The sequence below is a fragment of the Malaya genurostris genome, chromosome 2 (assembly GCF_030247185.1).
Source record: "Malaya genurostris strain Urasoe2022 chromosome 2, Malgen_1.1, whole genome shotgun sequence".
Classification (NCBI taxonomy): domain Eukaryota; kingdom Metazoa; phylum Arthropoda; class Insecta; order Diptera; family Culicidae; genus Malaya; species Malaya genurostris.
In genome coordinates this window covers 236,586,345-236,613,020 of record NC_080571.1, presented here as the reverse complement: position 1 = coordinate 236,613,020, position 26,676 = coordinate 236,586,345, and the positions used below count along the sequence as shown (strand labels likewise).

The following is a 26,676-nucleotide window of genomic DNA, read 5'->3' as shown; positions in this document are numbered from 1 at the left end:
AAAAATCCTTCTAGTGGTCAATAGAAATATCTTTCAGGTGACATCTGTGAAAATTTCATGACGTTAGGTATATTTGTGTGCTCTTAGTGATGTTACTTTTGAAAAAGTAAATACAATGGAGGAGAAGAATTTCATGTTTTGTTGAAACACAGTTTTCGATGTAAAAAAATGTGCAAGCAAATAAATGGCCTGATTACCATTATACGGAATCTGTTCCAGGTAGACCAACCATCATTGACTGGCATGCTAATTTAAACTGATCGGGCAAATGAGGCTGTTGATCCAAAATCGACTTAAAAGTTCATTCCATTTTTATAGAAAATCGAAACGTGAAGACGCGGAAGATCATTAGCACTTGAATATGAAAAAATGGTTGGCAAAGGGGTTGTCACATTTTTTTACAACTCATTAAAAATAACAATCGCTAGTTCACAAGGTTGCCCGGGTTGGCAGTTCAATGTATAAGGCGCTGGTTTTACAAGCCAGTTGTCGTATGTTCGAGACCCGACCAGAAAGGGAGAATTCTTAGTGTCAGTAGGATCGTAGTACTAGCCATTCTGTACGATTCTGTACGCTATGAATCAGCCGCGAAATCTGTTGAAACAGAAAGGCCAAATTCCACAAAAAAAATGTAATGCAAAAATTTTACTCTGCTAGTTCACAAAAGTGTTTGATCACTCTCAAACATCGGTAGGAAAAATTATGGTCTCTGAATTTTTGAATGCGAATAGGATTTTGTTCATTGATTACCTCGAAAAGGGTAAAAATGGTCAATAGCAGGGCCGGTGAAAGAGGTGGGTGTGGTGGGTAGAACTACCCAACCGAAAATTCCAAAGGTGGGTAATTACCCACCTGAATATTCGAACGAAAAAACAATATTAATATTATTATTATTTATAAGATCAAGAATATTTTCATTGTAACTAAGAATAATAAAGAAAATTAAAATTATCGATTGCTTGTACTCAAGGTAGAGCAAGGATGTGAAGATATACAATAGAAAAGTAAGACGTGACAAGCGTTATTCGAGCAAGCAAAAATCTCTCTAGCAACCTTTCACCCAGAGGAGTCTAGCTTAAGCATCACATCAATGCAAATCACTCGAGTCTCGGGTATACCGGAAAATAGTTACCAGAAGTTGTTACTTTCTGCTTGCGGCAGCTTTCTCATACACAATGAGTTCTTCACAATCTCTAATAGAAAAAAATTACTGTCTATATTGACTATAGACTTGGTCGTGAGCGAATGAGACATCCATTTGAACAATATTTTCATGCCCAGATTTTCGCGAGTCTATTCATCTTAGCTCATCTAATTTCATGAACTTTGATTTGGCGTTCATCTATCATGATGTTCAAAACTTGCTGTATTTTTTCATGAAGAATGCTTCATTTGGCCACGTTTAAAATCAGAATACCAAAAATCTTCGTTTTAAACGGATCCGGGTAATATTTCTTAAACCGATGCTGGCCTTGCGTGGGTTTCTCCTTTTAAAAAGCAATGTTTTATCAACACACGGAGTTCATAATCTCCATTTTTGTTTCCAAAAATTAATAAGTAACGTCACTTATATGTCAGTAGGTTTAGTGTTTGTTGAGCGATTGACGAGAAATTTGACATATGTCCCCAGAAGGTTGGTACTTTCGAAAAATGAGGTTAGTTTGACATTACAAACGTCATCTCTGGGTCAGTCTCGGTACTTTTAGAACAATGTGTTATGGACATCAGCGGTTGGACTGTTTGTGGATTTGTTTTGTGCGCCGTTAAACTTTCGCGAGACACATTTTTATCGAAAATCGGCTGTTTCTTCGTATTCAAGGAAATGCAGGATGATCTCGATCATGGAGTTCAGCACCTTTCATCATCAAGAAAACTAAACTCAAATTCTCAAAGAATAATTTAGAAAAATTCACAGACACAAATAAGGTTATACGGAATAGAAAATACTGCTGCCTTTGTATTCAAAACAAATATTGGCAATGATTTTGAAACTAGCTGAGTAGCCCTACGTCAACAGTTCAAACTACCCCACAATAGTTTTATGTCTTTAAGGTGAAATGTAGCGTCGTAAAATGCGCGCAAAATTTTATCCGCTTCAGTTGAATGAACGTCGCACAAAGCATAACAAGGAAAACCGACACATGGAAACCAGAACTTTTTTCAGTGATTGAGCGCAGTGGGCTTACCTCTCGTTATGTTGGCTTGTAGAAAAGACTGGACGTAATCGATTTTTGAATCCTTCACACTTTGAATATATGCTAATTCAATCGTTATTGTTAGTGATTACTCTTACACTAGAGCTATAAATCATGAGTAATTATGAATGACTAACATGACGTTATATGTATATGTATTGACAAAATAACGTTTGAAGACAAGAGAACATTCAAGTATTTTCGATATTTTTGCCAGTAGTTCACCAGGCCACATTGTTTGTATCACAGGTTATATAAAAGTTATGAACGATAATACTTGACTTGTATTTATTTAGTTCAGTAGCCTGTCAAGGTTGAAGTTTTAGTTTTGCTATCAAAATTGCTACAATCTAAAATAATACCGATTATATGATATTACACAGCCAAGCATTATTGCTTCAGCAACATCAATGCATTGAGCTCAACAGAGTTGGACATTTTTAGCATTATAAATGACAGTTACTTAGAAAATAAACGTTTTCATTTCAACACAAAACCCAATGCTGCATAAATTCGCGTCATTATTTGATGTGTAATTTTTGCTCATGATATAATGCCACCGAGTCCACCGTGCATTTCTTACACCACCTCAATACAAGTAATAAAGCAATAGCAAGCAATAAAAAAATGCGGAAAAGTTTATGTATACTTTTTCAAATTTCGGTCGTTTTGGATAAAATTTTATTATTTTGAGTTGCATTTTCAGATTCTTTGTGAAATTCTGCTACAAACACTACTTTTCAGTATCAAAATCATCCCGGGGAACGGAACAGTAACCGTTTATACATTTCAAAAACCAGTTACGGCTCGGCAAAGCAAAATTCCAAAATTCTAAGAATGCTTAGTTGTGATAAATTTGATTTCGAAAATTTAAGTGTTTTTGGTTTTTCGAAAATCGGTCTAGTTTTTGAATAATTGAACAAAAACGCGATTCGCGCATTCCGCTACATTTTACCTTAAATACGCAATTTTGTTTCGAAACAAATTTACGTATTTCATGTAAAGTTATATCGAAACAAAACATTATAAAAACCGACCTTACACTTTCAAGGGATAAATATCATTTCAATAATTCAAAATAGTGGGTCTTTCCCCCGGTACGAAAAGTTACCCACCTGGGCATAACATGTTTCACCGGCCCTGGTCAATAGTGAATATAACACAGCATTATTGGATCGTTGAAAAGTTGAAAGTGAAATAAATAGGCTTGGGATGAAGAAGGAAAAAGTGATTTTTCATCAGAATTAAAACCCTCTGTCACAAGCCGATCGCTACGATGGCTAAATTCTATGAATTGAAATCCGAACTGCTACCGCATCCACCATATTCGACAGATTAAGCCCCTAGCAGGTTTTTTCTACTCTCTGATTTAAAAAAGAGATTTGATACGAATGATGAGATTATGCTTGAGATTGAAACTTTTCCTGAGGCTAAGGAGAAATCGTGTTTTGCAATCAGTTTAGAAATGTTGGAACAATTTCATTGCTCTTCAAGAAGAATACATTGATGAAAAAAATCGAAATTCGAAAGAAATGTGTTGTCCCTTTATCAGACTTTTAGATCGACGTGTTATAATTGCACCGAATGGAGCAAGAGTATGAAGAGATTTTATTTCTACCAAAAATCATAAATTTGACAAAAAGGTAGAATAAAGTTACAACTCCTGACAAATTGAATAAAACTATTTTTAATCAATCTTGCAAGACTTATTTTGTCTTTACTTTTGAGAAAAAATACTTGAAATTTACATGATGAAAAATATTTATGCACTTATAAAATTATAAAATTACTTAACCATAAGCTAAATAAAAAAAAAGACCCATAAGCTGATGAGAGAACTAATTCGAAGTACCTTTGAACTCCATTAATTTTTGCATACGTCAATACACGAAGTATAACAGACGTAATTATACAGATAGGTATTTCTGATGTGAATTATATCCTTCTTCAGTGATACTGTTTAGAAGTCTGTAATTACACTCTAAAAAAATTTGAATTTTACAGGTGTAAATCACCCTTATTCGATGTAATTCATAAAGACCTAATTTGTCAAATGACGGAAAATTTTATTTGTAATGACTTAATGTTAGATGAGCTTGAATTTTACTGGTTTCGACTGTAACTTGCGTGCTACTATCAGGTGCGACTGTATGAATTTAAATGCACCTTTTACCGGCCAAGCAGATGTATGCTTCTGTGGCTCGATTATCAGACGAACTTGCGATCCAATGATTCTCGGTTCAAGTCGCGGTGGGTTGCTACAAAATTCATTTTTTTTATTTCAATGAATTTCATGTCATGGTGTTTTAGACACAATATTAAATGTTCTTCCACGTAAATTTGCGTGAACTGTGACGCTCCATTTATGTGCATCTAATAAGATGTAAAAATTTTTCAGTGTGTAACATCCGAAATACGTATCTGTATTATTACGTCTTTTATACATCGTGTATTGACGTATGTAAAATTAGTGGAATTCAATGGTATTTCGAATTGGTTCTCTCATTTTACATTCCATTAACAGTTCGAGTTACATTCAGCATAAACTGATTTTACATGAAATATTTTTGAGTGTCATTGAATTTTCATTTACTCTACAATTTCTTAATTCTAAGTAAAATTGTATTTGAGACCTTATACAAGCTGGTTGAGACTGATTTTATTTCCATTATAGAGAATTGAATCTTGTCATCAGGTGGTGAAAATAATGTGTAGCGTTTTTTTTTTGCAAAGTTTCAACAACAACAATTCAACAGACACACATAGTCCCGGGTTGTCGGTTCAATGCATAGGGCGCTGGTCTTACAAACCAGTTGTCGTATGTTCGAGCCCCGACCTTGGAAGGATTCGTAGTGTCAGTAGAATCGTAGCACCAGCCATGCAATGGTTCTGTACACTCTGAATCGGCTGCAAAGTCTGTTGAAACAGAAGGTCAAATTCCGCTAAAGGAATGTAAGGGCTTTGCTTTTTACACACCGCACTACAAACCGCCGACATTGATTTGAGATTTATTTGAGCTAAATCGGATAAAAGTTTTAAAATTTTCGATCTTTGAAAATCACGATCTTAAACAATCATGATTCGATCTTAACAAAAAAACGTCGTGTTAACGCTAGATCTCCACATTTCATGCAATTCTAAGACATTTTGAATCAAAAAAACATATTTTCTATTTCAGAGTTGATTGTTTCCGAACATTTTCTTTCGAGATAATAATAGATCTCCAAGTTTAAGACAATTCTAAGACATTTGCCTTAAAAAATATTTCGATTTCGGAAATTTTAAGTTACATTGTCGATTTTTTAGTATTATTTTCGAGATGACAGTAGATGTCGATGTTTCATGCAATTCTTTAAAATTTGGCATTTTTGAGATCGAAAATTAAAAAAAACAAATTTTTAAAGAAACCCGATTCTAGGGTTTAAAAAAAATTTTTTTTTGGAAATTGTCGATCTCGATTTAGGATTTTTTGTTAATTTTAGATCCCGAAATTAAAAATTCTAAGACATTTGGAATAAAAAAAAGTTCGGTCCGGAAATCTCAAAATTTTTCTTTGTTCCAGAGTCGGTTCAAACAAATATTATTTTTGAAATTTTAGATCTCAAAGTTTCAGTTTGGTGTCATGATAGATATAATGAATTTCTCTTTTTACAAATAATATAATAGTTTTTGGGTCGTTTTGAAGCTTCCATAAAACCTTTTTCATGGTCTAGCTACTTAGCAAGAACCAAAAATAAAATACCTACGGCGAGAATTAAACAATTAAACATTGTTAATTCAAATTTCTCACAAAACTACTTTCGTGTCAATGTGTGCTTCGAAGTATATCTATGACACATTTGTTGTGAGCTATAGGATTTATTACTTTTTAGATTAAGAATACAAAAAAAGGAGAAAATACGATTGACTGTTATGTTTTACTTTCAGAACGCTTGTACTATGGTTAGGGCTCCCTATTTCATCTCAGCTCCAATTTCCATCTCATTCCTTCACCTCATAACTGAACATTAATCATATCTTTAAACGTACCTGAACAAAACGGTGGAACGTTTTAAAACATTTATTCTAGGTTTTGCCACACTTTCCAATTGAAAAAAAAATAGTTAAAAAACCTTCAACGATCGCTTTTTTCATTTAAAATAAACTTACTTTTTGATTTAGGAACCACTTTCGTCTGAAGTTTTACAATTCATCATGTTTCTGATTATTTACTAATCGATTCGTCTCGAAATATGATCACTATTTCACATAATTACACCACTATTTAATGTTGGATGACTTCATAGTTAGTAATGTTCACTTTCCACTTGTTTATTCAACGATTAAAGACTTCTCAAATTACCTGATAAGCAATAAAAGCTATAAAAAATATGAGATGAAAATTTGCACATAATTCACTTGATTGCGCTTTGTTTTCATCTCATTTCGTATCGCACTGTTGCCAAGTTTTCTCATAATGTTAAATCAAAAAAAAAATATTTTTTCTTCTTTATATTATCATCAACAAGTATTTTTTGGTATCCGTGACATTAGTTTAATTATATCATAAATAAAACTGTTTCGGATTCTAATATTACCAAATAGAGCGTGTTGAATACTAATCAAATAACCATTGTGGCAAATCTAGTAGCACTGGTTCCTTTCCGCTATACGTCACCATAACTCTGTAGAATGTGTGTGTTTCATCGGCTGTGCACAGAGATGCCAGATATTTTCATAGAAAACATGTATCTGCTCTATCTGTTTTCACTAATAAAATGAATCAAATTCAAATTCAAATCAAATTCAAATCGGTTTTAAATTTTAATATAAATGTTTATCAGTGTTCATCATCAAACATTTACACAAAAGATTTCCATTTTAACATGTGATTTGTCCGTTGATTAAAAAACTTTTAAAGAAGTATTGAAATCAAATACTAATAGATACTCAGAGAGAAAAGTCTAACGTTTTACTTCTCACTTTTTATGAACCTTTACAAATATGTATTAAATTTAGAATATCTGTAATCTGATTTAACGAACGCGAACGCAAAAATCTATACAATACAGATAAATCTGTATGAATGGCATCTCTGGTTCTACATTTTGTTTTTAGAAGCGCTAATGCCTAAATAGTAACAATTCTTTATTTGTTTTTTTTTAAGTTCTCCAAATTAACTGCAGAGTAAAATTTTAAATTTGAAACGAAAGGTAATAAAAACGATCCAAAAAATTTTAAACGTTCAAATGATTCCAAACTGTGTGTTGTGTCATAGTTGGCATTAGGCCCTTTTTACAAATATGTATTAAATTTAGAATATCTGTAATCTGATTTAACGAACGCGAACGCAAAAATCTATACAATACAGATAAATCTGTATGAATGGCATCTCTGGTTCTACATTTTGTTTTTAGAAGCGCTAATGCCTAAATAGTAACAATTCTTTATTTGTTTTTTTTTTAAGTTCTCCAAATTAACTGCAGAGTAAAATTTTAAATTTGAAACGAAAGGTAATAAAAACGATCCAAAAAATTTTAAACGTTCAAATGATTCCAAACTGTGTGTTGTGTCATAGTTGGCATTAGGCCCTTTTTAAGGAAAATTCAGACATTTTGTACCTGAGAGTGTAATAGTGCAATATTTTGGTTTTGATTGCTGTCGCCATTGCTAATTTATGGGATGAATAAAGGACCAACGATAGGATGAATACAAAACCTTTAAGATGAAATTAGGAACACAGTATTGATTATATCAGAAGTGTTTTTAACAGAATTTTGAAATCTTATTTTAATTTCCAAGGAATGTGAATCAATTCCCAATGTGGAGCAAGACGAATCAAACAGAAATATGAAAAAAATCGTAGTGATTTTGATGGCTAAATCAGGTTTTTAAGGTAACGTCCTTACAAATGAGATGAAATAGGGAGCCCTTACCCTAGTCTCGATGCAACGTTGCTGATTTATATCAAAATGACGATAAATCACAAAAATCTAATTTTTATCAGTTATAATTCTTTTTTTTTTACCTTTGTATTCACGAAAAAATGAAAGCACATTCTTGAAATGTTTCATTATAATAAATTATAAAAGAAAAAATATGATGTTTGGAAAATTTTAGACACTACATTAAACGCGTTTTTCTCGAAAGCAGGTTTTGAAAGTCCGTGTCCATCGTCGTTCAAAAACTACTGCACCAATTTTTTTCAAATTTTGCACACACTTTCTATATATAAAAAACCAGACCCCAAAGTTTTCCTTTTCGTTGTTTGTTACTTTGGGGAGGTTTAACAGCTATAGAATGGCGGATTTTTTCGTGAAAAATCGTAGTATTCACTTTGAACAACCACCACAAATTGAAAAAATTAAAATAAATCAAACAGAAACGTTGGGGTCTAGAAAAACTTCTACTCTAACTATGCTGCTTTGATTCGTTCACTTCTGAATAGTCTGCGCTGAGATACAGTGGACACCTCAAATCATGATTTTTATGAAGCGTTCTCGAAAATACCTCTTCACCGACTTATTTCTCAATATTTTTCCACGAAAAAATTACAAAATGTTGTTCGAATGATGCTTTTTATCATGCAAAACATTTGAATTTATTTTGTTGCACGATAATTCTGGGAAAAATTCGCAAAAATTATGATTTTTTCATCGTTTAGACCCTGTGTCGTTGCTGGATGTCATTGCTAAGCTGCCACCATGATGAATTATACATGACAGTTTAGAAAAAACAACAATCGATTAGTTGAACCAAATTTTATCCAATTAAATTCACCTTATAGTTGTTTTGCGGTCGCGGGCTTTTGTACTTCTAGTAAAATACGACAACTTTCCGCGGCGTTTTTCTTCATGTTAAAGTAATACAGACAGACTTCCCCTAAAAACAATTTTGCAGGCACAAACATCGAATCTGCACAATAAATGAAACGAACACAATAACAAGATGTCATATACTGGTAAAGATGCGCTGTGTCAGTGGTTTTCCCGAGAACATATACTTTTGTATGTGCGACTATTAATAACGCCATCTTCTGTAAAATACTGCGAATTAATTTCAACACCTGGTAACTCTCGGTTAGGAAACAGGTTAGATCTCGAAAACTGTTTATAACTACATACTTCAATTCAACCATCTAAATGGTCTTCATTTGTCTACCAATTGCTCAATCAATTATTTTTTAAAATAGTTGAGAGCTGTCGTTCGTTAGAATAGGATCACTGATCGTTCATGTTCTCAGAAGAGCTAATTTTTATGAACGATTCACGAATGAACTACTCATCTTCATCGCTGACCGATTGTGCCCAAGGATTGAGAATCGAACCTAGGTAATGTCCCGGGTAAGATGATCGCATTAACTATCACGCTATGCCAACCCCACTGTAGTGAAGACTTTTTGTGTGCAAATTTTCGTGAACCTAAAGCCTTTATCTCGGACCGTGTTAAAACACTCTCATCTCGCGGTAGTGATAGTATATACAAACAGTACAGAACTGTGCGACTGTAGCGCTCTCAGAATGGTTGGCTAGTAGGTAGCTCAGCGGTTGCTCGTCACAGTCGGATTCGCTCCAATTCTCTTCGCGCCTCGTGTCAAGGAACTGGCCTCGCTCGCGACTGACCAATCCCAATCAACAGCGTCGGAAGATGTTTTGTTTTAGTATGTCTTATTTCTGCTGCCTCTCGTCATCGGTGTACTTAGCTAGTTAGTAGTGCATTAGAACCTAGCGCGAGCTCGACGTGGCGCGGAAATTATTCTCGCTAGTGGCTTCAAGCTTACCTAGGCCCAACGTAAAATTGTGTAATCCGGCGCAAGTGACCTTCAAAGTGCAGCTCGGATACACATTGTACTGTGACAGTGTGACGATCACCCCGAGTGGTAATGACGCGGATCCCGAGGACAGTTTTCGCCAGAAATATCTTGAAACAACTACATATTGCGTTGCTGGTATGCAGTGAATCTTTCTCGGAGGTGCGTCTGTAGTGTCGAACAAACAAACAAATAAACAAACAAACAAACAAACAAACGAACAAGCTAAACCGATCCTATAAGATAAACCGGGAAAGGTGTGATGTTTGAATAAGTGTTCAAGATTCAAGACCGCTTAGTTTACTAACACGGATACAAACACCATCCGCGGAAAAATGCTGTGTCAGCATCACAATATGCTCGCGCTGCATGCAATCTGCGTGAAGAATGATTTGCGTAAGTGAAGTGTAATTTCGTGAGACCGACTGGCGAACGGAGCAATTTGATACACCCACATCATGACCGACCGGCGTCCGCTTAGTGTCCGATTGCAGGTTGACGTGAATTGTTTACATTCGTCTTTGTGAAAATGAGTTGCTGACATATGCGATTTGTTTGCTATAGCGTCGTCACGTGGACCATCGGAGATGTGTGTGGTTGAAATCTATTTGCATTATTCTTTTGTTTACAATAGAAAAAGGGAACGAATTTTAACGATCGAACAGGGGGAGCTCATGTGTTAATGGTGGAAATTACCATTGGATTAGGAAATTTTTATCAAGGTCTTTCGTAAATGAAATTGTGTAATATTTTTTAAAATTATGCCGTTATCTTGATCTGAAAAGAATAAGAAGATTTGAACGGAATGTTATTTTTGTTCGAAATACTGGTATAAATCTAGCCTCGTAAAATAACAAATTCGATAAAATGCTGTTATGCTTGAATGCCGGTGTTGTTAAGAAAAATGGAACAATTTCTACAAATGTTTTGTAAAAAAAGTTGTTCGCAATCAAAGAAAGAATCTAATTTATTTCTACCTTTTTTGGCAGGAAACCGAACATAAATTAAAAACAATCAAGGTAATGAACCAGACCAGTTATGATTTCACATAATTTTTTCATCCACTATTTGGAAAATATGTTGCAAATCAACTGATTTTGAATGATGTTCTCTTGAGCCAGTTATTCTAAACCTGCCATGTCTGTTGCACAAGAAATGGAATCATGGTGTGCACAGGGAGTACCAAATCATGACTACTAATTTGTAATAAAATTCATCTTTCATCGTAATATATAGCTAATGTTGCATAATTGTGTTTTCGATCATTCATAAAACAAATCTTGAAAATACTAAGTCAACAATGATCGATACTCTTAGTTTCGCTTATCTGGAAATAATTGTACTCGAAACACGCTGCAAAGAGGCGATGCGGAAGCAAAGAGAACCGGAAAGGATGCTCACAATACCTCAAATGAAACGAAGAAATTGGCAATCAGTTGACGGAATTGTCGGTTACTGTAACAGTTAAACATGACTCACTACCAGGGCTACAGGGCTAATAAAAGTCATTTTCATTGACTGAAAAAAAGAAGAAAATGACAAGAAATTATTGTCACTCTCAGCTTCGCTTGCAAACTATGAAAACGAAATCCATGTCCAGTCAATGACATACGCGGGACAGTAGTTTCAAAATTACTAGTAGTACCAAAGTATATAACAGTTCGGCTGAAAAGTTCGTATCGTTTAATAGAAACACACATTTTTTTGCCAAAATTCGTTTTTATTATTCAACATAATTGCCATCAGAGGCGATACAGCGATTATAGCGATCTTCCAACTTTTCGATACCATTTTTGTAGTACGATTTGTCCTTTGCCTAAAAATAGGCCTCAGTTTCAGCGATTACCTCTTCAATGCTTCTAAATTTTTTACCAGCGAGCATTCTCTTGAGGGCTGAGAACAGGAAAAAGTCACTGGGGGCCAAATCTGGAGAATACGGTGGATGAGGGAGCAATTCGAAGCCCAATTCGTTCAATTTCAGCATGGTTTTTCGTTGTTGTTTTTCATCGATTGTGAGCTCACGCGGCACCCATTTTGCACAAAGCTTTCTCATATCCAAATATTCGTGAATAATATGTCCAACACGTTCCTTTGATATCTTTAGGGTGTCAGCTATCTCGATAAACTTCACTTTACGGTCATTGAAAATCATTTTGTGGATTTTTTTCACGTTTTCATCGGTAACAGCCTCTTTTGGACGTCCCCTGCGTTCATCGTCTTCGGTGCTCATATGACCAGTAACACTCATCAAGCCATTTTTTGGTATCGGCGGCACTTTTTTTCATCACAAAGTAGTGTTTCATCAACACACGAAATTTCTTTTTTTTCATTTTTTTTACAATAACAAAAGTAGCTTCACTCAAAATGCAATATCTCACAAACTAATAATCAGACAGCTGTCAAATTTATACACGTATCTTTTGAAGGTTGGTACTAACTGAAAATGGTATGGGTTTAATTCTAGTGGCGCCCTTTAATAGAAACGATACGAACTTTTCAGCCGATCTTTTATATATATATATATATATATATATATATATATATATATATATATATATATATATATATATATATATATATATATATATATATATATATATATATATATATATATCCACTTACTAACTAGGTCTGCCAACAACATGAATTTACCAGTACGTTTTATAAAAATTTGCACCTCGTTTTGCCATCAATTTTGAAAAAATACTCATGAAATTGAATTTTTTTCATCGTACTGTGATACCGGAACAGAAAAACGGATCTGGATCAACGTTTCGGAGACTTTTTAACGAATTTAAATACCTTTTATTTACATCCAGTGATGGCATTTCACTAGAGTAATACAGCAGAGTGTGAGTTTCATTCCTACACTGCGGATGCATCCGGTGGGCACCATACAAAAAAGCGCACTTTTTGTCAGTGTCCATTTGACAGACTTTGGGTGTGTTCTTGTGTTGAAAGAAGCTGGTGCGAGAGAACCAAATTCTCTTCGCATGAATCGCTCCCACATGCTCTCGCCTAAATACACGCAAGTGATCACTGGCGCGTGATGACGAGCGAACACTTCTGTGAACTTCAATTAATAGAGAGTAGATCTAATCTTGCTATGAAAATCTTGCAAGAAAACACGAAAATTCAACGGTAAATAGAGATTGGAGACAAGGGACGCGGACGAAGTGAGCTCATCATCACCAGCATAGCTAAGATTAAAGATATGTTCGAATTAAGTAACGTTAACTTATAAATGATAATTAGTGAAATATGACAAAAAGGTGTGGTGATTGGAAATTTAAATAACTATTTGATAACTAATTATGTTATGAAGAAATATTGCTGTCACTTCGTTTTTTATTTAAAAGATATTTTTATTCAGGCCTATTTGCGTACAAGCTTTACGTGGCCGATTGAGCCGATTTTTTAAATAAATTTTTCTTCGAGTTGGATCTCGTTGTCACCCTTTTTCTAGGGGGAGAGGAGCTTCCATTTCCCTCCGGCGAGGATTGAGGGGCACTTCGTTCGTGGTTCGTCTCGTCATCCATTGCCGCATCGATGGTATTGTTGTCGATTTCCGTCTTCTTTTCGTTGCTAGTTGCTGTAGATGCACCTTGTTGTACATTGGCTGCAGTTGCTGGCTGTTTGGAGGGTAAATTGTTAACTGGTAAGTTGTTAACTGGCAGCTGGTGTACTTTGTTCTATAGGGGATAATGATGGATTCGTTGAAGGGGATGCTTCATTGTTGTTGGTGGCTGTCACAGGTGTACTGGAGTTGCTTGGGATTGGTGTGAAGGAAGCACCGTTGTCCTTTGGTGTAGTTGTCTCCTTGCCCAGTTTATCACATGGCTTACCGTAGCTTTCTGGCAATATTGACATGTGGCCATCTGATTGTCACAGGTAACAAGTGATTTGCACGGAATTCTTGCATCTTGACCGAAAGTCACATAAGAATATATAGGCCTCTTCAAGCGCATGCGTAATAAACGTACGCCATTTAGAATACCGGGAAAAAAGTTCTTCCACTTTTCTTTATCGATAGAGAGGATCTATCCGTAATGGGACATAGTTTTGCTAATATAAGAATCGGTGACGCTTGAGGGAAGATCATGCACAAGCACTTCTATAGCACTATCTTCCATATATACTGGAATGTTGTACTTAATGTTCTCGTGCTCCACATAGTGCACATTGTTATTGTCTTTTGCGAATTGAATTGCATCCAATTCTTTATAAAACTGGATGTAAACAACATTATTCGTCTTATTGCATTGTAGTAAATGCACACGTTCAATGTCAAGATGCATTTGCGCCTTAAGCAAGCCTTCAAGTTCTCGTATCGAAGGTCGAATTTTGCACTGCCTGAAGTCAAAAACAATTGTATTCTTTCGTGTCGGCGGTAGCTTTTGTTCGTTTGGTTCACTCATTTCGAGGTCGTTCTATTGTTCACTACACACTACACTGTACTTGGTTTCTTTCGTCCCGAACGTAACCGGTTTTGTTTTATCGACTGACTTGGATGAGATGTGAAAGCGAACTGAGTCACTTCGTTTTAACCAGAGGAATATAAAAACATGTTCGTGCTCTTGTTAAAACACAGTTTGGACATATTCGTATTCAGAGCTGGCAGCACCCTTTCAGATTTCAATTAAACTTGTTGTTTATGAAGACTTTGTCACAAAACACTACTTTACATACTTTGTTTTTCCAAAAATTAACTTGACTGTCTTTTGAATAGGGCTAAACTATTTTTACCACTTTTTTTCAAATGGCTGTACTTAAAAACTGACAAATCCTACTAAAAAGTGTTGTGTTAGTGGTTTCTACAAAATCAGTCAAGTTTTTCAAAAAAAATATTGGAAAAAATCCTAATCAGCTCCTACACTGAAAAAATCGATTTTGAAAATTTAAATTCGATTTGCATAAAGAACACACTTTTGATTTGGATGAAATTTTGTTACAAGATAGTTGACTATGTTCCCTACCTACAGTCAAAAATTCAGGTTGGCCACTCTGAGGGAAAAAAGTAATTTGAATAAAACTTTCCCTCGTCAAAACTGATTTTTTTCAGTGTAATTTTATCGAATACTAAACCAACGAATGTCACAATTATCTTAAAATTCAGTGAAACTCAGTTTGTGGGAAAATATTGTTCAATATAGAAACTTTTTTTTATTAATAAAGAATTCCGTTGAGAAGAGTTTATGTTTAATGACATAATACATACAAAATATTGCATTATTACTTCGTTATTTTCTTGTTTAGTTCTGAGCAACGACCACTCGCTCATTTGAAAGTTCGCATTAAAGTTTGTTATGAATGTATACCAAATTCGTTACTGATATTTTTTGCATGTATCAGGTAACTAGCAGTTAGGAAACCTGTGAAATCTACATACAAATTGAATTTCACTGGATTCTGAGATGATTATAACTTTCATTGGTTTAGTTTTCGATAAAATTACACTAAAAAAAATCAGTTTGAACAAGGAAATGTTTATTTCAAATACCATTTTTTTAAAAGTGCCCAACTTGAATTTTTGACTGTCAGGAATCAGGAATCAGTTTTCGACTATAGCCATTTGAAAAAAAAATGGTACTATTCAAAAGAAAGTCTAGATAATTTTTTGAAAAAATAAAGTATGCAAAGTGGGTTTTTGTAACAAAGTCTTCATGTGCAGCAAGTTTCATTGAAATCTGAGAGGGTGCTGCCAACATTTGTTCGAGTTAGAGCGAAATTCGTCAATAACCGTTGAAAATGCCAAAAATTAAATTTAAATCTATTCTATTTTATAGGCCATGTTGGTTGCTGACCACACGAACTAATTTCAACGATACCGATTCCCGGACTCTGGTTACAGAAGTAGTGGTCAAAGACTGCACAAAAGATCTGATACACTTTTCTCATAAATAACTTAACAGATTTTCAGACCTTACGGTTCCGTATGAAATTTCTGAAGTTTGTTTGGACCCAATTGAGTGATTAGAATTTAAAATCGTCGTCAAGAGCCACGATGCAAAAAAACAGGATTCTTCTAATTGGGTTAGAAACTATTCCAATTTGTATGGTATATTTCTTGCTTCGAGAGAACAGTATCATTGTCCCATATACTGCTATTAAGTTTTATCCGGATACAACTTCCGGCTCCGGAACTAGAGGATGAAGTGTGTTTAAAATTTCAACCTATCATTCAAACCGTCGATACGAAAGTTGGAATCAATGCATTCAACCATGGAAAAACTACCAAACAGATTTCAATCTAACCGATAGTTCACAATGAATATGATGGAGAAACTGTGATCTGTGACCCTACTCGACGTCATGATTTATTTATTTCATTAAAAAGCAACTAAATATCTCTCATCTTTATTCTTTCTACGTTTGCTGGTTCAGTGTTCCTGTATATCTTTTCAAACCATAAGATAAAATGAAGCACATGTTGAATTTCTCCCACGCACCAACGTTTAGACGCATCAGATGCAATAAATCGATTAGGTTGGCCCGACACCAACTACTTTCCCTCTCCAACTGTGGAATACATTGATAGCCATCTCGGACACACGAGAATGCATCCGAGCTCCAATTCAATGCTCTTCTCACCCAGTTCACAGTCTGATATGCAAATCGTTCGTTGCACTTCAAGCGTGAAGTATTGTGCATGCCCATTCAAACCACCTCCGAACCCGCCCATCGACCAACCTTAGGGAGATATATGGAACCCAGTTCGCAGACTACACGTGATCTACAAACGTTCCGCCCTGTACAACTAAATTTCCCCGTCGCTGCCAACCCGGAGACGTTGTTATGCAGAACAAGCTGCAGATTTATCGCTCCAATTTGTTGTCGAAAATTAATTTGTTAATTAAATTAATAAACACGGTCTGGCAAGTTTTTCCTCTCTCGCGCGCGTGAGAGAGAGAGAGGCGTTACGATATCTTGCATCGGTGAAGAAAAGGGGCCATCCCAAAGGTAGCTGCCCATCACGCCTCAAGTTCGCAAAGTTCACGTTCTTGCCGTCGAGTGGTGGCACAATTGTTCAGGCAAGATCATTTCGCAAAGGTGTCCCGAGATTCAACCTAAAATGTCTACACCGGCGTCGTTGTCGTACCGTTTCGTACGAGAAGAGTTAATCACTTGAATTTCAAATTACGACCCTTGGCGTGGCTGCCAAAAACCGGAGGAAAAGAAAATAAAACGATGTACTGCCGCAACCGCACTTCGGCCGGCAGAAGACGACGCGCTAGGTCGAATGGGGCCAACTCGTGATCTTCAACCCGAAAAATAAAATTAAAAAAAAAACGAAATCAAAACAGAGAAATCTGAAACAAAAAGGTAAAATCTGCCGAACATCTACGTTTCATTGACTACAAAGGAGAAGCGTGTGCAACGACAAATAAAAAAACCGTGCATAAGAAAGAACACACGGAAACTGTGTCCCTGCGCGACAACGACGGACGACAAACGAAAGTGGTTTATAGTCCAATTGTTATCTATATCTAGAACTGGTACAAGTTTATGTAGGAATCACGCCGAAGAGGCGACGACACGATCCACGGACGATGTACTCCGACTCTGTTTATGGATCTTCTCCATTCGAAGACGTGTGACGGCATTTGCTGCAGCGATTTTTTTTTGAGCTTAGATCAAACAGTCGGATTTTCACATTTTGAACGTAACAAAGTTCAAACTTGAAAAACAAAACCGACAATTTTGAACTCAAATTAATAGTTATATCCTGAGATTATTTTGATGAATTGAAAGAGTTGCACAGTTAAAAGTTTTGTCGTGAATACGACTTACTTTACTATGGGGCGCCTTTTCAAAATTTACCCTCTGAGAGAGTGATAAGTTTTTGATCGTGAATATCTCTTGTTGTATCTAACGAATCAACATAATTTTTGCTACATGCCATTGGAAATATGATCACAATATTATGATAAAATTTTCAATTGTGTGACATAATCTCAAATAAATCAAAATTAAACTTTTCTGAAATGCTTGGTATGAACGAGTATCAAAGAGGATAATTCATAAGGCGCGTTTGCCTTTCACGTATTTTGAGAGCTCCTAGCACAGTGATCTGTGAAAGGATTTATATAATCTAACCACCAATAGAATCGAAATTTTTCAACTTAAGCGTGTATAAAAAAAGCATTGAAGTATTTCAATAGTACACTAATGAAAAACCTGTCTCATTTGACCCATGTCAACACCAGCCAATCAGAACGTGTTCTGAGGAAGAGAACAAAATATCTGCTGCTGTACAACAAATCGTTCGAGAAAAATGTTCCGAACAGTGCTTAATATCATAGTGAGCTTCACAATTTGGTCCTTCTGAAAGGCATGAATGAATCACGTACAGCATCCTGATAGTTTCTTTCAATGAAATGCAAATCCGAAATGAAATAATCGACTTTAAAATTCTATATGCTGCTATTTTTATAGCCGTTAGGACCGCCCATTAATGAAAAAGCTGCAAACGAAATCACGTAAAAAGAAACCTCTTAACAAAAATTGGGTCAGTTTGAATTCTATCGCCACTACCAGCAGATGTATTGTGTGACGTTTGCAAAGCTAGTTTCGCTTCCGACAAAAGCGATTACATCACAGCTGCTAGTCGTTTGTATTGGTGAGAAAGCAACGAAAAGGGGACAACGGTGGAGAGCATCATACAAAATCAGCCGTTCTAATGGCTCTAAAACTTTTCTAAAGAACTATTAGGATTTCTTCTTCGCAAATCGAAAGTAAAAATCCTCAGTTTAGTGCAAATTTAGAACTGTTTGATTAGATTTGTGCATTTTTCGCTGTGTGAAATTCACAGTAATCGAGATCCAGTGAAGCCTTCTTTGTTTTTGCGAAAAATATGACAAAGGGGAATGCTTGCATAATTCATACAATTAATCAACTAATTGATATTCGGAAGTGTTAAGGAACATGTCAGTTGTTTTCGTATTTACGACATCCACTTATGTCTCTGACATTACCCACCCACCTTTTTTTTGCACTTTCAGGAAAACTGCCAACAGTCTTATTCCGTTTTGCATTCGAAGAATTAATGATTTTTTTTTTAAATGCCATAGCCTCAACTGTTGAACTGAATAGCGACAATTTTATTCTAGCATCTCTTCGTTTCTTAAGCATCCATAATCGCTTTTCTAATCTTTGTCAGTTTATGCATGAGAATTCCAAAAAAATATTGATCAGGTAAAATTGGGAACGGGTATAGCGTGATGGATAAGTCGATACCTTTCACGCAGCCCACCTAAGTTTAATTCCCAACCCCGCACATAGGGTCATAAAGTTTTTCTGGCTCGAATGGGCGAATTACGTTAAGGATAAAACTTATATAATCGGAAATAAATGATCAGGTAAAATAAGGAGCCATCCTTTCCGATGAAATCAACCCTGTCTCTCAACTAAAGTGGCAACCAACCAAATCTATAAAAAAAATTCTATTCGAATAATATTCGATAAAGGCCCGTGAGACCTGTCAGCGTTGACATAGGTTTCATCGTCCACCAGAAGACACCCGTCGAACTTGGTCAGCACCTGGTCATATGGTTTCCGAGCACGAATTTTGAACACACTATTCTGTTTTATGGTCCGATTTGGCTGTTTGCTAGCTCGATACGACTTGATTCCTTCCCGGAGTCGAGTTCTCCTCACGGTACTATGGGCAGCAGCGAATTTTCTGGCCAAATCACGGTCCGACAGATTAGGATTCCTCTTAATCGTCTTCAAAATCTTACCACGCAGTTTCCGGTCGACAGTTCCACTCCGACGACTGGCTTGAGGCTTCCGAATCGTCATCAATGTTTCCTTATACCGTTTGATAACGCGTCATACGGTATTTCTGGGCAATTTCATCTGTTAAGCTAGCCTAGATCATAAATCAAATAAACATAGATTTCTCACTGTACGGTGTACAGCACCTCTGGTGACAAACGGGTGTACTTTTTTCCATTAGCTACTGTGGTTGTGTTAAATGCGCAGGCAACTTTTTGCATGCATTTTAGGAGCATTTACGCACCCATTCTCCACCAGACGGTGCTTTTGGTGTCACGGGTTGCTCAACTACATTACTATTACACTGGGAAAGCTATGTTTATTTGATTTATGCCTAGATGCAGACCACAATGGATTTTACAAATAACTGTGCACAATTTTTTCCCTTCTTTCGGCTTTCATGTTGATTGTTTACAATGTACAGTCGATTTGCGGAATGTCCAAAATCATTCGTGAAGCTGACAAAATTCCCGACACGTGGGCGCCAAGAACTTCCAAATTCGTCCACCAGGAGCGCCACAATATGGGCAGAAGTTTGTTCCAATTTAAATGAAGCAAGCTTTAATCCTATGATTCCAGACCCAGATGTCGGGTTCGGATAAAATTTTAGAGCAACCTAGCCATAAGACCGTTCAATTTCACAATATTCAATCATTACTTCCGATACTTTCGGAGCCGAAATACTAGGACCGGGATAGTCTAAAGAAGTTTTTTTTGCCGTTATCAACCAACAATATTTGTAAACTAAAATATCTTGGTTGTTTAGGGGTTTGGCCAAAAGCCGTCTTTGTGCTATGGGCACATAATCGATTTCACTATTCTTTACGTTTCGTCTTCGACTCGTCAGTGCAGAGCAGTTCAAACTGAACTGCTTAGTGCAAACTTAAACAGTTCAAATTAAACCGATAAGCAAACGTAAAGTAAACGATATTTGCGAAACACTTTTTTATATTGAGTCGTAGATGAAACATAAAGAATAATTAAATCGGTTATGTGCCCATAGCACAAAACTACTTTTAACCAAATTCCCAAATAACCAAAATCTATGGTCGGCCAGCTCAGTCGCCTATTCGTTTCCTTCGGGACATCGAGCAAACCATTGCGTTTCGATGCAATATAAAAAAATGTTTCGCAAATAGCGTTTACTTTACGTCTGCTTAGCGGTTCAAATTGAACTGTTTAAGTTCACACTGAGCAGTTTGAGGAATCAACTCCTTTTTGCATGATCATTTATGAAGAAACTCTTTTGAAACGATAACTTTTGCACTATTCACCCTGTATCTCTGAAATTGATACAAATAAAATTCAAGAATTTTCTATGAAATTTAAAGCCCTTTATGAAAATCGGTTCAGCCATCTCCGAGAAAAGTGAGTACGTATGCTTTCTTGTTCTTTGCACCTATCACACTGTAACTTCGGGATCGGAACACGATTCTAGATAAAATTTCGAAACTTGGTATGAGAGCATAAGTCCTTTCATGTGATGAGAGCATAAGTCCTTTCATGTGATCTATGCACTGATGAATCGAAGACGAAATGTAAAATAAGAAAAAAATAAAAAATAGCCATGTGCGCTTAGTTTAAAAGTGAATACTTTTGAAGTTAGATTACATTCAATAACAGGTAAATTACGCTTATCATACCATTTGTAACGAAAACATGAATTCAAGGCCTTATAGTACCATAGCCTGTCATTGAATTTCATCTGAATCCGACTTCCGGTTTCGGAGTTACGGGGTAAAATGTGCAAAATGAACTAAAAAGTGCACTCGATTTTCTCAGAGACCACTCATCCAATTTTCATAAGCTAAGGTTCAAATAAAAGGTCATACAACCCCAAATAACCCTACCGAATTTCATCCGAATGCGATCTTCGCAAACTTAGATTTCATGGAAAGTATTATGTTTTCTGCATTCCATTTCGGAAATACAGAGTAGTATGTACGAAAATGCAACATGTCATATAGAGCGATAGTGCAAAAAACGTATAATCTCTTCTAAATTTGGTTTAAGCTCTAACGATCCCTAGCTCCCGGTTCTAGAAGTACCGGAAGCAGTGGTCGAAAACTCAAAGACGGAACTCTCTTCATTTTCTAAAAAAAATGAATCGAGTTTCACAAACTTAGACTCAAATAAAAGGATCAACGTCTATAAAAATTGGCTGCTTTTGATTTTTGTTCGGATTTCACTTCCGGTTCCGGAACAACATGATGAGATGTGTTTAAAATTTTAAACCGTCATTTAGAGTGAAAATGCAAAAAACGAAGAATTCGTATACCCTTGGGTCAAAACTGTAAAAAATTGAAAAAAAGTTCATATTTACCCAAACTAACTTTTTTATTCTTATTGAATATTTAAAAATATGTTTTTTGAATAATTCCTTAGTAATATTAACATGAGTTATATGAGAAAAACATGATAACACCACTAAGTGAATTAAAACAGGTTTTTTGTTAAACGTTGGAAGCATGAATGGACTCGATGAATTATATGTATACATGTTTTGAATCTAATCAACTATTAATGCTCATGGATGAATTTGGAATTGTCCTATTATAGCGTTGGAATCCTCGATTGAAGAAATCGGAAATATCGAAATTCAGTATCTTTTGTTGAACTTAATCACTAACGGAGATTATCATCATATTGCTCTCATTGGCTATTAAAATGAGTTAAATTAGTTTTTGCTCGTCGGCAAGCATTGAAACTTTCAGAAAGAATGCGAAAAAAAAACTAACCATCATCGCACATATAAAACAAGAAAATCGAACAAACTCTAAAGATAATTGCCACCTGACGCCGACTGCTTCACCGAATCATAGCGAACAATATCGCCAGATGATAATGATGATGATGATGCTAATGATGAAGATTACGATGATAGTGAAGTCAAGAAAAGAACCAATGCATATTATCAGCACAGGTTCTCAACATTGCACTCTGGGACTGATCTGATAACCAATGGTCAAAATTGTTTTCTAAAGCAATTCCGGGATTTCTTAAAAACCACATTTCTGAAAATTACTGATTTTCCGATGTGCGAATTTTAAAAATAAAATACAGTAAAAATATTTTTGTTTCAAAAGGCAGCTACTCTTTAACGCATAAGAGCAAAAATTTCTTTTCTCCAACATCGAAGGAATATTGTTCTAATATTTAGTTGGCATTCAAATAACGGGAAGCTTTCATGGATTCATGACGTCGGTCTGAATTGTGAAGAAAATCCAGCTCTCGAAAGTAAAAATTACGAGTTGGAATGATTTTCATAGTTAGTACAATCATCAGGCAGTCTGGATCAGCATGTTTCAGAGTTTGAGGCACTACACGAAAATGAATCCGAAATCCTTGTCATGATTAAAAAATCATTAAGATAATCAGTTTATATTGTCATGAAATTCATTGTGAGGAAATTCATGAACGGACGAACGATTTAAGGATCAAATGTAAACCAAGTTTACTTGTGTTGGTAATTTGTGTATTAGGTACATTTTATTTGGTACGTTTGTCATAGATCTATGTATTTATATATGCAGTGCAACCAGTTTATCAAAGTGGCTTAAACCAATGAGTTTTAAACAATTTTTTTTAGCAATAATTTATTCTCCAACGAATGTGAAGCCTGACTTTTTGGATGAAATATCAGTTTTAAGCAACTTTTCATCAATGTTTGATGGAAAATTGCTTACATTTTATGAATATAGATTTTCATTCCCTAATAAAAAAAAATTTGGCCACATTGCTTCAATGCATTTGTATTAGATCGCACTATACAAACTAGACAAAACTAAATATTTTCTGTTAAAAATGCAGTTTTCCGGAAAAATAAATAGTTTTAAGACAACCTACCATATCCATTGCCTTTCGCGTGCTAAATACGTGCTAAAGGTTTCCTATCTTGCGAGATTACTTAAAGAAGGTACGTAAATCTTTATTTCGCAATAATTTCTGCAAGAGAAAATCCATATAGGAATGTGTGCGTTGTTAGTTAATTGTGTTAGTGGAAGCAAGCTGAAACTGAAATAATTTTTCTCGAATAATTTTAAGGAAAACGGAAGAGTTTTAGATTAAGATTTTCGCTTTTCTTGAACTGCAATTCTTTTTTTGTATCCTTCCAAGAATCTGTTTAGAAAACACAGTATTGTAAGTGTCCTTCTACAAAAACGTTTTCAATTTAAATGATTCAGATTAATTGAATTAAATGATTCAGATTAATTGAATTCAGATTGATATCTAGAAAAAAATAACCCATTTACAATTACCTGTTTTGCTATCCGAAGATACGTTCATCACACCATTTCGTTGCATACTTCCGTGTGGAAGACATAATGCTTGACCTTACTTACGTATTATAAGGCATAATGCTTGACATAGACTTGGATTCAGTGGATGTTTAATCAACTGGTTTATGTCATATCTAATTGGTCGCCAAATGTCAGCGAAAACCGGAGACACACCTACAGCACCTTTCGCTTTCAGCTCTGGAGTCCCTCAAAGCAGTCAGTTAGGATCATTCTTATTTTTATTTTACCTCGACTATATCAGTTTTATAAAAAAAATTCTAAACTATTTTTCGCAGACGATTTTAAGTTATATTATCTAGTGAAGAGTCTTGTGTTCCCACAGAACGCTATTGAGTTCTGTTCTGGCCGGATTTCCGGTTCTGGAATTACAGGGTGTTATGTGCGAAAAATTAAACAAAATTTGCATTTAATTTTCTCGGAAATGGCTGAACCGATTTCCGCAATCAAAGATTCATATGAAGAGCCATACTTTCCCATGAAACGCTTTTGAACTTTATTCGAGTTCGACTTTTAGGACCCGATTAGGAGCTATCGGTTATTAGATCATGGTTCCAGAAGTATTGGGAATAGTAGTCGAAAAACCTCTCTCTTTCAAAGCGACGAAGCAAAAATGAGAAACTTTTATCAAAATTTGTTTCAAAACTGTTCCTTTTTTAAAGTAATGTCTGTTGCTTGCAAAACAACCCCACTTCCCGGAAAACACCACTTCAAAAATTCCAGTACCGAGCACATTTTATTTTGCAGTGATGACCGTATGGAATTTCATATTTATGGTTTTATATACTGCTGTTGAGTGTTATCCGCATTCTACTTCCGGTTCCGAAATCGGGAGTAATTTTTCCACATTTTGTTATTCAAAACTGTTTCAATTTGTAAAATACTTTATGCCCGAAAAAACTTACTTGTTTTTTTTTTTTCAAATTCAATGAAAACGTTTTTCGAAAAATTCTATAGTAATATAGATTAACATGAGAAAGGCACCATGACATCATTAAAACAGTTTTTTTTCTCCATCCATTAGTCCCTACCCCTTGTTGCACTGTTTCATAATCACTTATCAGAATAACTTTAGAGTCAGCATTAGCCTCTAAGTATGAAATGTATTTAATATATTTATTCAAGTATAAGATATCTATGTACCATTAGGATGTAAAAAATCTGTTGATACAAAAGACGAGGAGGTTTTATGCCTGTTGGAGATCAGATCAGTTGATTTTTTACACCAGTGAACTTTTCCCTGCTCCTTGAATAAATAATTCACTTTCGCGAAATAAGTCCACTTTTTCAGATCTCGAAGGTTTCAGAAGGTTAAGTTTCACAACGCCTTACCTTCTAAACACTTCGTCTGAGTCGATCTTACAATCTTGCAAACCAGTTGTCGGATGTTCGAGCACCGACCTGGAAGGATTCGTAGTGTCAGTAGAATCGTAGTACCAGCCATGTACTGGTTCTGTACACTTTGAATCGGCTGTGAAGTCTGTTGCAACAGAAGGTCAAATTCCACTACAGGAATGTAATACAAAGGCCTTGCTTTGCTGAGTCGATCTCATATAATTAGAAAATATTTTGAAATAAACGATTACTTTTGCAAATTTTTAGATTCTGAACGAACTTGTTCGCATTCGTGATTGTGATTCATCCCGTTGTGCGAAAGGCGACTACTCAGATCGTGTGGTTTTTAGTAATTCCAATAATTTAATAAGAAAAATGATTGAAGATGAAATGGTCAAAACTATTGCAGAAATGCTTTGGAAAAAAGAGTTGAATTCCGATGATTCGAAAAGTTTTGTAACAGATTCTTACTGTACAGGTCAGTTACACTTTCGAGCAATAACTGGCTAATGGTAAAATTCGTAAAAAAACGCCATTCCTGGCAAGCGCACGTGTTGGACTGCGGTATCAATGGAACCATGAAGATAATCTGAACCGAGAAGGTCTCCTCTTTCCGGCGCGTGAAACGAAACGGGGCGAATGATTTAAATGCACCAAACGATAATTATTTATTGCACATTTTTTCATTTCACTGGCATTCATTTTAGATCAAAGATTGGAAAAGTATTGAAAATATTTACCGAGTTGGGATAAACAAAACATAATTTGTGCTCTGTTAATGGCTCATTGTGGTTCGATAAGTGTAAGCTACAGCAGACATTTCGAATAGAGTAAACATAATTATATGCAAAGCGAATATCAGCGCAGTTTATCACAAGGTGGATTATTCCACAGTCAGCACGGCAGAGCAGCTGGGCCAAGCATAAGAGGAGATCTACCCGAAATCCTCTGTAATTATTAGCATCGCAGCATCATCACTCTCGTAATGATCGTCGTCATCGACCCGTCGATGAAAATGATGCAAAGTGCATTAATCAGACGCTTTAAGGGAAGAGAGAACATGGAGCTTGGTTTCAATATAGGAATTATAGGCTCGCAAAGACAGACCGCTAGAACCAGACGAGGGCGAGTTGGTCTGGCGTCATCGGCGTATTGTTGAGAATACGAGAAGGTGCCAATGCAAATCTTCCCGAGCTAGTGCAGCATAAGGTTTCCCGGTTTGTTGTTCATACATTTTTTTTGGCATGGAAGTGTTGGGCTAAATCTCCCGGAGCAATCATTA

The 26,676-nt window shown here is 35.6% G+C and overlaps 2 protein-coding genes across 8 annotated transcripts in view; one reads left to right on the top strand and one right to left on the bottom strand.

Annotated features, from left to right (window-relative positions):
* LOC131428220 (dedicator of cytokinesis protein 9) overlaps positions 1-26,676 on the bottom strand; it is a 250,102-nt gene that overhangs the window by 190,937 nt on the left and 32,489 nt on the right. The window lies entirely within an intron of this gene.
* The window catches only part of LOC131428221 (protein phosphatase 1L), a 77,653-nt gene continuing 60,866 nt past the window's right edge, over positions 9,890-26,676 (top strand). Inside the window, exon 1 of the mRNA XM_058591981.1 lies at positions 9,890-10,380. Coding sequence (XP_058447964.1) covers positions 10,320-10,380 — 61 coding nt within the window. The 5' untranslated portion in view covers positions 9,890-10,319. The remainder of the gene's footprint in view (positions 10,381-26,676) is intronic.